Raw genomic sequence first — 12,203 nt, 5'->3', positions numbered from 1 at the left:
TTTATTAGTGCACGGTGACTTTATGATAGCCGAGCGACATCTTTATGAACAACAACGAGCTCTTGTGTAAGAGAGATTAAATATGTAAGGAAGTTGTGTGTGTGTGTGAGGTTAAGTTAGAAAGTTACAGCTGAGCCTGACCCCAATCACTCATATTTGGATAGGCAATAGTTAAAACAACTGAAACTTTAGCCTTTGCCATTTATAGTTTAAACCAATCAAAGAAGAAGCTTATTGACATGATTACAAAATGGTGTTAGCAGCTTTGCTTTAAGGGGTACGTAACTAAGGTGTCACACTACATGTCATCGAATTTGAAAGGAGCCGTCAATGAAAAGAATCGAAGGTCATCAACTGGACTTGAGATTTTTCCACCCACAACACAAAGGTAACTGAGTCAAATAATAACAGCTGCTCCGGCGGAAGCTCTGATCGTATACTAGTAAAACAGAAGATTCTGATCATGCATTCTTGTTTTTTTCTAGCAAGACAAATTTCATATTCACACATACAACAAGTACATTTGCACAGAAGAATAATCTTACCGGTGGATATATAATCAACTATTGCAATTAATTTCGACCAGAAACCCCCCCGAAAAAAAGCTCAACTTGCATGCTCAGACATTTCCTTTTGGTGGAAATGATTACTATTTCAAGTCCCTTTTTTTCTGCTACAATTCACTATTGTCCCTGCTCCCCAGCTGGAGTGCTGCGAAATTCAATGAAAGTGACAAACTTAAGAGCAATTCTGGAAAAATAAAGCAACTTCTAGTGAGACAATGACTTCACATGGCCTAACTTAACCATCACCATATATACAAAATAATTGTGATACCGACATGTTGGCTGTAAAAAATTAAACCTCCTATTGTGTAATGCAAGTCCAACTAATGAATTAAAAGAAAAGGGGGGGGGAAAAAAAAGGAAATAACTGTTAACCACTCCCGCATGCTGATGACAATTATGAAGAAAAAGCATTTAGGATAAGGTAGGACCTCAACTTAAAAGTGAAAAATGTGTATCATATTGATGACATATTAAAAGGAACTTTTTATCTGATGCAGGACTTTAAGGAAAATAAATGAAGTCAACATTACAACGTAGGCAGCAGGGGAGAAATATAAGCAGACCAAGTGACATAAACGGCGAAGTATTTGACATTTCATTATCATTGTGAAAAATAAAGTGGCAGCAGTATACACACAGCAAATGCTAGGAAATGTAAACAAGCACTTATTCTGTACAGCTACTGGTTAATCTGCTGGGCATTGAACGTCTTGCCATCCCGTGCAGCGCTGGGGTAACTGTTTGAGATTATCTGTACGCTCTGCAACAGTCCAAGTGTAGTAGTGTTCGCTAGGGTGGAACATGTTATGCTCACCAGCCTCAGCCATCAACCCAGCTTTTAATTTCAGTGATGACAAATCGCCTTCAGACCTTATGCAATCAGTTCTCGCCTCCTCCTTGTCTGATGCCTATATGGAAAATAGCAATGATAAAAAAATTAATTCATTATGCAAAAACAAGTCAAAGTCAACTTTACATGGATCATGAGTAAAATTCTACTATTTCCAGCGAAATGAAGAAAATTTATACTGCACACAGAAGAAAATGAACGCCAACTTGCCAAGAAATTTTTCATCATTTACAAATATTGCATCAGTATGATGATGAAACCAGGTCATATAAAGACAATCATATCCTATGGTCCTCTACTCAAAATTGGTCACATCCATGCATTTCCTGGAAGAGTCAGTAGTAGGATCGTGAGGCATTTTGGTTGCTTTCATTTTGGCTAAGACCATTCTGTACAAAATTATAAGCTGAACAAAGAACTTGTGGCAGTCAAAAAATTCCATCTAAATGTGGTTCCCTGTTTATTGAGTCAAGCAGTACAAAATATTCGCTGCCTCGATAGGAAGAATCCTGCTTACAAACTTCTGGTGGAACAAACCGGAAGTGAGAGATGCATCTATAAGAGGCCTACTAAAGCTTCTATACCTTTTCGACTCATAATATTAACAACGCACCCAATGTCACACTAAATTCCTAGCCAAGCCTGATCCGCCATGGTTAATATCTCAGATATCCAAAAGATACTCGGATGTTACTCACACAATCTGTCCAAATCATTAATATAACTAATTCAAACATTCAAAAACAACAAAACACAGAAAGAACTTAAGATGCTGATTTCCGGCTGGAGTGTTGCTATCTCTAGAATTATTGATTCCAAAATTAAATGAAAAAGACCCAAAGATAAGAGCAATTCCAGAAGAAAGAGCATAGAGCAAACTCTAATGAAATAATCACGGCACCACAAGGTTTTCCACGCTATCATGTAGTGCAAGTCTAACTAACAAATTAGGAGAAAGAGTTGATGCTGCTGATAAAATTATTAAAAAGAACATTTATTATGATGTAGGAAGTCAAGGAATCTCGAAGAAAATTACAATTGAAAGCATTTTGAAGTAAAAAGGAAAAAAATGTGTATTACTCCCACAAGGTGTTGCTGACAAAATTATGAAAAGGTACATTTAATATGACGTAGGACCTCCAGGAAAACAGAAAAAGATTACAATTGAAGCAATTTCTAAACACATTAAAGTCAACCGATAAAATGTAGGGAAGAGGGAAGAAGTACAGGCACACCAAGTGACACAAGCATGGAATTATTTGATATTTTATTATCATTACAAAATCTATAGTGGCTGCAACATACACACGCGAATGTACTTTGATGATATCAATTAGGAAATGTAAACACTGATAACATGAATTAGTGAATGTAAACAAGTACTTTTTCTGAGTTTACTGAGCAGCTACTGGTTGATCTGCTGGGCGTTGAATGTCTTGCCATCCTGTACAATGCTGAAGAACCTGTTTGAGATTATCGGTAGGAGCAGCAACAGTCCAAGTGGGGTAGTATTCACTGGGGTGAAACATGCTATGTTCACCAGCCTCAGTCATCAACCCAGCTTGAGTTCCAGTGATGAACAAATCCCCTTCAGACCTTATGCAACCAGATCTTGCCTCCTCCTTGTCTGATGCCTACATGCAAAAAAGCAATGATAAAAAAGAATAATTTCTTATACAAATAACAAGTCAGAGTCAATGGTATATTGATCACAAGTAAAATTGTAGTATTTTCCGGTTAAACGAAGAAAACTTATCCTGCAAACAGAAGGAAAAGAATGCCAAGGGTTTTTTCATCCTTAATCAAACAGTTTATCAGTATGATGACAAAACTTAGTACGAAGGCGATCATATCCTACAGTCCTCTACTCAAAATTGGTCACATCCGCGCTTTTCCTGGAAGAATCAGCAGCAGGATCATGAGGTGTTTTGGTTGCTTTCATTAGGCTAACCCCATTGGATGCAAAACTATAACCTGAAAAAAAGAACTTGCTGCAAACAGTCAGAAAGTTCCATCTAAATGGAATTTTGAGGTTGTGCCACTCTACTGTGTTTATCAAGTCAAGCTGCATAAGCATTCGCAGACCCAATGCAATGGACCAGCTCATAAACTTCCAGTGGCATAAAACAGATGAGAGGATATATCTATAATAGGCCTTCTGAGCTCCTGTAACTTTTAAACCATTGATCTGACATGGTTAATATCCCAGATATCCAAATACACTCAAACGTTTCTCACACAATCTATCTAAACCATTGATGTAACTAATTCAAACTTTCAAAAATAAAAGAAACAGAAAGAACTTAGGATGCTGATTTCCTGTAGTGGAGTCTTTCTTTTTTGTGAATGCCAAAAAACTTGTCACAGTCACAGTGGTAATGAATTATGGCAGTTCTTTAATCACAAATCGGAGGGCAACCATGGGCTACATGCTTCTGGAGAAGTAAGCATAATACCAATTCTGTTCAGGTTTAGTCGTGGCAGAAAAGCAAGTCCAATTATTCTCTGTCCCTCTGTTTTTTCCTTTTTCTAATAGTTTGAGAGTTGACATCATCCTTCTATCTTAACTTTATCCATTAGTTTGACAGGTATTAACATCCATCAACACCATGGGAATTGATTGCTTTTGGTATTAAATTTACGAATAGGTAATCAGTTCTGGAAACACTTCTCAACATAATTCTTACTACATTTTACTAAAGAAAGTTTCTACATCTGTGAATTGCATCCATATTTTCACCCCATATACAGCTGAAAACACAAAAATCTAGATGATTGATTCAGAAATGGAATGGAAAAGAAAAAAATTGAAAGAACACTTACCTTCTCTGTAAGATACTTGAATGCCATCTTCTTCTGTCCTGCTTCATATATATTACATTGGGAGTATATCTGATGAAAAAAAAAATAAGATATTAGAGAAAATCTAGAAAAGGTTCAGATCTTTCAACCTTCTAAACAGGTTCCAAACAGAACAAGGATTTCAATCGATAGCATTATCACCTGTGAATCAACACTGGCACAAACAGCATAAATTCCCCAATTTCTGGTGTAATTGTTATACAGATGTACTTTAGCATATCTAACACGTGGATGTCGTTGTCGAGTCCCATCAAAAAAACAATGATGAATGGTCACTCGAATACATCTATCAGCAACGTGAGAGGGATCTGCTCCAATGAGCATGGTCTTGTCATGTGATGAAAAGTGACACCTACAAAAAAAATGCTTGAAGTTATTAGAACCATGATCTTCATGTACCTATAGAAGGACAATAATTTTTCAGAATGATTAATCCCACCTAGAAACTGTAATATCTGTGCTTTCTCTGGTGATATCTATCAGCCCATCATCATAATCACGGAGACTACAACGGTCTATCCATATGTGTTTTGACTTAGGTTTTATTTGAATGGCATCAACATCAGGTCCTTTACCACCTTCAAACTCTAGATTGCATATTATAACATGTTCGCATTCCTTCAGCCTCAAACCCTTTCCTGTAAGTTTCACCCTTTGTCCTCGGCCATCTATGGTTTTGTAAGATGAGACACTCAAGTGAGAGCGGAGATGAATGGTGCCTGACACTTCAAAGACAATCCAAAGAGGTTCTTTCATGCGGCATCCTTCTCGAAGTGATCCTGGCCCGTCATCTACAATCCCATATATAAATAAAAAAATAAAATATTATATTAGATAACAAATTAGGAATATCATTACTAACATAGACCACTACACCATCTGTGAAGAAGATCGCAAGTGCCAATGAGCAGCAAAAACATCATCAATCAGTAGTTTAAAAAACGCAAGCTATTGCTCGCCATAACAATATTATAAACTAGCATTAGCAACCAATTATTAAGCACAAGCTATAACCACAGTTACAATAAACATCCAAAAAGCTCACCGATTTACATTAGTGTCAAGTTTCTTTTTCCCAATCTATTCCAAGAATGCCCTTTTGGTTATACCCAACTAAGAACTTCATTGAAGCTCTTTGTTTTTTAGCAGTAAACACAGAATAGGACTTAAAATTTCAACTATTTTCATAAGCCTCTACCCAAATGCCAGAACCATTCTGCCAAACACTTTCAATATCTCCATAAACCAGCGCTGTTATATATATCTCAAAACCACAGAACAAATTCTTAATAAATCACAGAAACACTAGACGAGATTCATAAATTAAGCAAGCGAAATAGGCAATAATAAGGAGACCTCACAAGACATAAGTAAAATTACCAGCTAAAGTGGTGACGTGGTAGAGGGGTCCGTGGAGACCGCCAATGGCGAGGCGACCGAACCCTTCGGCCTGGCCGGCGAGAGCACGTAAGCTGCAATCAACGTGAGCGTAAGGCAATGACATCGTCGAGTTGTTCTGAAATTGTGCTGCAGGTTGATGTTGATGATGATCAGACGGGCCAAATTTAAAGGGCGGAGGGGTAGGAGTAGGCGTTTGGTGTGGGAAGTAACTGTTAGCTTCGTTACGGTGATGATGATGATGCCCGTGTGAGTTTCCCATTGATATTAATGGATGAGAGTTACTGAAACGATAGCTTCGAGCTAAATTTAATCAACGTTCGTTACAGTTGTTTCTCTGTTCCATTTGAAGCGTTCAAAAAACGTCACACACAGACACAGTTACTCAAACATGAACGCTGATAAAGGAATTATTGCCGACACTGTTTTCGTTAGATTTTTTTTTTGAATACACTCGTCTGAGGGAAACTGTGGTGGAATTGTGATACTGTACTATAATTATATTCGGTCGTTGAATTTTAATAAATTTCACTAAATATTCATCGGTTAAATATAATTATAACACAATATTACAGTTATACCGTAGCCTAATCCATTTAAATTGCAAATGCACTTATTGTTAACTACAATCTTAAGGCCCAATCTGTGTGGTCGTTAAAATATTTTAAATTTTAATTTTTCTAATTTTTAAATCAGTGTCATAAAAGAATGCACAAAGCCAACTAGTATAATTCGACAATTAAGATACATCTAAAAGAGTATCCCAAATCCCCTTCTCAATCTCACCAACCAAACGAAACGAAACAGAACAATTGTCAATTTTGATCCATCCTCTATGTTGGGTGACTTATTAGGATAAACAGTTATCTAATCCGAAAAAATTATTATTAGTGACTAGTTCATTTATCACTTTTTTTTTTTTAATACGAGACAACTCAACTACTCAACAATTTCCCGAACCAAAGTTCTACTAGAATTTGGCTCCAATTCTTTCGTGAGAGGTTGAGTCTATCACATTCTGCCACTAGAATTTAGCTCTAGGCCTGGACATCCAAATGGTGGTGCTAGGGATTCAACCTAGTATGACTAGGTTTAAATAGTAATATAATTTTAAAAAATAGTTAACAAATAAAACTATCAAAATAAAATTCATTAAAAAAATTAATTCAATACATTTATAACTACTCAAATGTATTTTTATATGTTGAAAACGTTAATGAATAACCTCATTATCAAAACTACGTAATATATATTTAGAATAATGATATAGCTACAAACTCTTGTACAAAGTTATTTTATACAAATTGATGTGACGTTAATTCATTAGTTGAATTAAATATCGCTTGGCCCACATGATTATTTATATTATTTTATATTTTCATTCAACTAATGAATTAATACCACGTCAGTTTGTACAAGTTAAGTTTATACAAGAGTTTGTGGCTGTATCATCACTCATATATTTATACACACACATACAAAACAAGAATATCTTTTAAGTATTAATCTCTCACACGATTTTACAAAATATTTTTTAGAAAATTTATAATTGAAAATGCTTTTCTATAATACCTGTGGCAACTGGTAAAATCAATCTAATGTTTCCAATAGATAAACTAATGAATACAATTTATCTTCCTTATTCTCAAACATTTTTCTTGCTAGCTCACCAATTTGTCAAAACACATCCATAATATAAATATCAAGTTGAATTTCAAGTACCATAAGATTTATTAGAGAAAAATCATTTGGATAAAACTTAGCAAGACGAAGTAGTTTCGGTTTATCAAAAACTACAAAAGTGTCATTAGGACACAAACATGCCAAACAAAGAAGCAACTCGATCTTCATTAAAATGATTACTTAATTCTTGAAGTTACATGTCCAAAATTTGCATAAAATAATTCAACAAGAAAGCCATGCATATTTGTGATCTTTGACCTTGCATTGTCATCATCCTTGGGCTAGAAACAATCATCCATATTAGGAACATCAAATCAATCTTTCTTTGTAGGTTGAGAGCATACAAACAAATATTTAATATTTTAGTTATTTTTAAATTTTAACAAGAGCTTTTATGGTAAATCAAATTAAATATGGGACAAATATCAAAATGAATTTAAAAATTTGGAAAATCCAAGTGAAGCCCCTGCTAACCCTATCACCACCTCCGTTCATATTCAACTTATTAAAAGACAAGCCCTTTTGGCGAAGTGATTCATCCTATCCTCACCTATCATCTCTTTTATAATCAATGTGGATAACTCAACTACTTAACTTTACATATTATATAAATTCATGGAATGAATGTAGGGGATGAGAATAAGAGTGAAAAAAAATGGCAGTCATCAAAGCATAAGGCTATTTTTAAAACAAAAAGTCAAAAACAAGTGTTGTTACACCTTACAAATATGCATCAAATTTATAACGGGACATTAAGAACATGGGTCTCTTCAGGATTTTAAGGAGATGTTAATAGCACCACTCTATCTTCCCTTAAAAAGTATTATATTGAAAATAATGAGGTAAAATAAAATATTTTTGATACCTCTACTAAATTTGAATAGTATAATAACAAAGTGAAAAATCTAACAATAGCAAAGCAGCCAAAATATTTTAATATCATCCGTACTTGAAATGCCGACGTGGCAAACAACGAATCATACCAAGCTTAACGAGAAAACCACCTTGAAATTTCAAAAGATTAACCCCCCCTCCTGAAATTCGACGTTGGTGGCCTCGTGCAGGTCCCTGTGTCATTAACGGAATTAACAAATTATTTCCCGTCGTCATCAATAATCATCAAGACGCAAATGTAGTAATTGTTTTTCACAATTCATTATGGAGTTAATCGAAGAAGAAGAAGAAGGTAATATTCTCTTTCTTTTATATTTGTTTTTTCCTTTTCTCATTGGAAATTAATTCCCTCATTTAATATTAGATAATTTGGTATTATTATTCAAATTCGATTCGTTGATTTAAATTTTTGTGGCTTGTGATTTCTTTGATACATTAGCAATTTTTCAAAGTATGAGAATTATGGGGAAAAAAAGAAAAAAAAGCTTTTTAATGTTAGATTTATAAATTGTTTAGGTTTTTTTCATATCCTATTCAAATCCCAAATCTTTGTCTAGTAATGTAAAGTTGAAGAATGTTGATATTATTATTGTGGCTTGTGAAGACTGTTGATATTATTATTGAAGAATGTTGATATAATAATTTGATATCATTATTCAAATTCAATTCGTTGATTTATATTATTGTGGCTTGTGATTTCTTTGATACATGAGCAATTTTTCAAAGTATGAGAATTAGGGGGAAAAATGAAAAAAAAAAAAAGCTTTTTAATGTTAGATTTATGAATTCCCATAAAAAAAAAGTTAGATTTATGAATTGTTTAGGTTTTTTTCATATCATATTCAAATAACAAATCTTTGTCCAGTAATGTAAAGTTGAAGAATGTAAAAATGTAGATTGTTATATTAAATATGGGCATTAGAGTTATCTAAAAGTTGTTAGTTAATGAATTTTGCAAAAAAAAAAATTATTGTTGATGAATGCAATACAGGACAGAGGGATCTTGAGCGGGGACTAAACCAGCCGGTTGTTCTCAATTTCATGTCACATTCAGCTTCAAATTCTCCAACAACATCAGCACCAAGACCATCTCTCGTGCTATCAAAATCTAGCAAGGCCTTGCTTGGATCGAATTCGAGTAAGTCCCTTAAGGCGTCCAATTCTAGCAAAGCTCTACTAATTTCGAATTCAAATAAGTCCCTGGTGTCCACTTCTGGCAAGCGATTAGAGCCCTCAAAGAAGTACGTGCGGCAGGTTACAGGCCGCCTCAATGACACTGAGTTGCACTTGGCCGCACAACGTGGAGATAATGATGTTATTAAGGATATCTTAGGTGAAATTGATGCCCAAATGATGGGGACGACGAGTAGTGTTGATTTTGATGCTGAGGTGAGTTTATCTTTAGCGTTTTTCAATACCTAAGGCAATGTAATAGTGCATGGATAGTTCTAGACCTGTTTAAAGATGTATGCTTCATATTCAAGAGATAATTTTATCATAATCTTGAGTTAGTTAATACGTGGATTAGGTGGTTGAGATAAGGGCAGCTGTGGTAGAAGAGGTGAACGAGTTAGGAGAGACGGCATTGTTTATTGCAGCCAAGAATGGGCACCTGGATGTGGTGAAGGAATTGTTGCAGTATATGACAAAAGAGGGTGTTTCTTTGAAGAGCAATTCTGGGCTTGACCCTTTGCATATTGCTGCCAGTCAAGGTTATCAAGGTAATGCTTTGATTGAAATTTGAAACAAAATAAAGAATACTCAGAGCATGGATTCTATATATTTGACTTTGACCTTAATATAAGTAGATGCTTGTTCTTTTTAAGCTTTTCATTAGAATATGAAACTTGATCGTTGTACCCTTTATGAATCTATACAAATCCATTGTTTGATTAATTATGTTAGAGAGGAGACAGATTTATATTTACAGAGAAAACATTTTAAAGTGGAATATTCTCAAAGGGTGCTTTTTTTTTTGTAAATACTTAAATGCTACATGGTTGTTTGCATTTATGTCCTAAAGCAAAAAGTATATACTTTTACCCTAGACATTTTCTTTCAATTAAAACCTTTATGCAGACATCGTCCAGGTGCTATTAGACCATTATCCAGAGCTTACAAAAACATTAGGCCAATCAAACGCAACCCCACTTATAACTGCAGCTACAAAAGGACACGTTGATGTACTTCATGTTTTACTTTCTAAAGATCCTCACTTGCTAAAGATACCTAGATCCAATGGGAAAAATGCGTTGCATTTAGCTGCTAGGCAGGGGCATGTTGATGTTGTAAAACATATACTTAAAAAGGACACACAACTGGCAAGACATACCGATAAGAAAGGACAGACTGCATTACATATGGCTGTAAAAGGAATAAGCTCTGAAGTGGTGAGGTTGCTTCTTGGGGCAGATTCAGCAATTGCAATGCTCCCCGACAAGTTTGGTAATACAGCATTACATGTAGCCACCAGAAAGAAGCGAATAGAGGTATTGATTTTTGCAGTTGTGCTATCATTGGCAATATATGTTTGGTTATGTTATCTTTATCTCTCTCAAAAGTTTCATTTTTTAAGTTATAATATGGACAAAGCCATCAATATTTTGTATCAAATGTTAATAGAACATAGGCAATTTATTAAACGTAGTTACTATATTCTCATATGAATTGTTTTTCCTATTTTCTCAGAAAATGCAAGTGCTCTGGACCTTATTTAAACCTTAGTACAGGGAAGTTACAATGTGGAATCTTTATTTTCTTTGCTACAGATAGTGAACGAATTGCTAGCCCTTTCAGACATTGATGTCAACATATTAACAAAGGACTGTAAAACAGCCCTTGACATAGCTGAAGGTCTCCCATTCTCCGAAGAAACTGCCGAGTTAAAAGAGTGTTTGGAACGCAATGGTGCAGTTAGAGCAAGAGAACTTAATCAACCACGTGATGAGCTTCGGAGAACTGTGAAGGAAATCAAGCAACATGTCCATACACAGCTCGAACAAACCCGAAAAACCAACAAAAACGTGCAGGACATTGCAAAACATCTTCGTAAGCTCCACAAATTTGGACTCTATAATGCAACTAATTCAGTCACAGTGGTTGCTGTGCTTTTCGCAACAGTTGCATTCGCATCTATTTTCACACTTCCTGGTGGTGACCGTGATGATGGATCATCCGTGGTGGCAAGCACAATCCCATTTAAGATCTTCTATGTTGCCAATGCCTTTGCTTTATTCTTCTCATTGGCTGTTGTGTTGGTACAAATCACAATTGTGAGGGGAGAGCTAAAATCAGAGAGACGGGTTACTAAAGTGATAAATAAGCTCATGTGGCTGGCATCTATATGCACTTCTGTGGCATTTACTTCTTCATCATATATAGTTGTTGGTAGGCACAACAGATGGGCTGCAATTTTCATTACAGCTGTAGGAGGAGTAACAATGGTGGGAATTCTTAGTTTTTTGACCTATTACGCAGTGATTTCAAAACAAAGAAGGGCAGAGAGGAAGAGAGAAAAGTTAAAAAGGAAAGGAAGGGAAAGCACTCTTTCTGGAGATGATTCAGATTTCTACAACTTTTATGTCATTTAAGTAATGCCTTTAGTGCTATTAAATACGAAGAAGAGAGTTAATATGGAAAATGAGCAGCATGTATTATTAACTAGAGGTTCCTGAGTTATAAATATAAAAGGGATTAAGTCAAAGTGCTGCAATTCAGGATTGTTTTAGGCCATTTGAGGATGAAGTTTTGATGTTAAACAAAACATAGGCATTGATCCTGATCTTTTTTAGGGCACAAAGCATAGGGATTGATCCTGATCAGATTTTTAGGCACATATGGGAAATCTAACATGGATATCGTATGTTTAAAAACAAAATAAGCTTTTGTAATCAATTTTGTTCTCATCACAAGAGATGTATGCTATCAACAATTATGGTATAATTCTA

The 12,203-nt window shown here is 35.1% G+C and overlaps 2 protein-coding genes across 4 annotated transcripts; one reads left to right on the top strand and one right to left on the bottom strand.

Annotated features, from left to right (window-relative positions):
- Window positions 1-233: 233 nt before the first annotated feature.
- Window positions 234-6,159, bottom strand: LOC18038607 (probable pectate lyase 4). 3 transcript variants are annotated; one of them, XR_002904959.1, is made up of 8 exons: window positions 5,662-6,159; window positions 4,721-5,072; window positions 4,423-4,633; window positions 4,243-4,311; window positions 2,803-3,053; window positions 1,236-1,477; window positions 546-711; window positions 234-439 (listed from the first exon to the last, which is right to left on the bottom strand). XR_002904959.1 is itself a non-coding variant. In XM_006428930.2 (6 exons), exons 1-5 carry the CDS (start codon window positions 5,939-5,941, stop codon window positions 2,814-2,816), a joined length of 1,152 nt encoding a protein of 383 aa, XP_006428993.1. In that variant the 5' UTR covers window positions 5,942-6,159; the 3' UTR covers window positions 918-1,477; window positions 2,803-2,813. The 3 variants fall into 3 exon arrangements, 1 of the variants encoding a protein (XP_006428993.1); XR_002904960.1 differs by having other exon boundaries at window positions 1,247-1,477; XM_006428930.2 differs by lacking the exons at window positions 234-439; window positions 546-711 and having other exon boundaries at window positions 918-1,477.
- Window positions 6,160-8,449: 2,290 nt separating this feature from the next.
- On the top strand, window positions 8,450-12,192 carry LOC18038448 (ankyrin repeat-containing protein ITN1). Its single transcript, XM_024182826.1, has 5 exons — window positions 8,450-8,548; window positions 9,248-9,645; window positions 9,785-9,977; window positions 10,336-10,745; window positions 11,025-12,192. The coding sequence occupies exons 1-5, from the start codon at window positions 8,521-8,523 to the stop codon at window positions 11,844-11,846; spliced, it is 1,851 nt and encodes a 616-aa protein (XP_024038594.1). The 5' UTR covers window positions 8,450-8,520; the 3' UTR covers window positions 11,847-12,192.
- Window positions 12,193-12,203: the final 11 nt, after the last annotated feature.

The sequence above is a fragment of the Citrus clementina genome, unplaced genomic scaffold, assembly GCF_000493195.1.
Source record: "Citrus clementina cultivar Clemenules unplaced genomic scaffold, Citrus_clementina_v1.0 scaffold_6, whole genome shotgun sequence".
Taxonomy (NCBI): Eukaryota; Viridiplantae; Streptophyta; class Magnoliopsida; order Sapindales; family Rutaceae; genus Citrus; species Citrus x clementina.
This window is presented reverse-complemented; position numbering and strand designations above follow the sequence as displayed.

Excerpts from the sequence above, each read along its gene's own strand:
- LOC18038607 (XM_006428930.2), bottom strand. The coding sequence starts at position 5,941 with ATGGGAAACTCACACGGGCATCATCATCATCACCGTAACGAAGCTAAC. Across the intron at positions 5,073-5,661 it reads CCACGTCACCACTTTAGCTG|ATGACGGGCCAGGATCACTT; the intron begins GTAATTTTACTT and ends ATGGGATTGTAG. Across the intron at positions 4,312-4,422 it reads GTGCCAGTGTTGATTCACAG|ATATACTCCCAATGTAATAT; the intron begins GTGATAATGCTA and ends TTTTTTCATCAG.
- LOC18038448 (XM_024182826.1), top strand. The coding sequence starts at position 8,521 with ATGGAGTTAATCGAAGAAGAAGAAGAAG. Across the intron at positions 8,549-9,247 it reads AATCGAAGAAGAAGAAGAAG|GACAGAGGGATCTTGAGCGG; the intron begins GTAATATTCTCT and ends AATGCAATACAG. Across the intron at positions 10,746-11,024 it reads CCAGAAAGAAGCGAATAGAG|ATAGTGAACGAATTGCTAGC; the intron begins GTATTGATTTTT and ends TCTTTGCTACAG.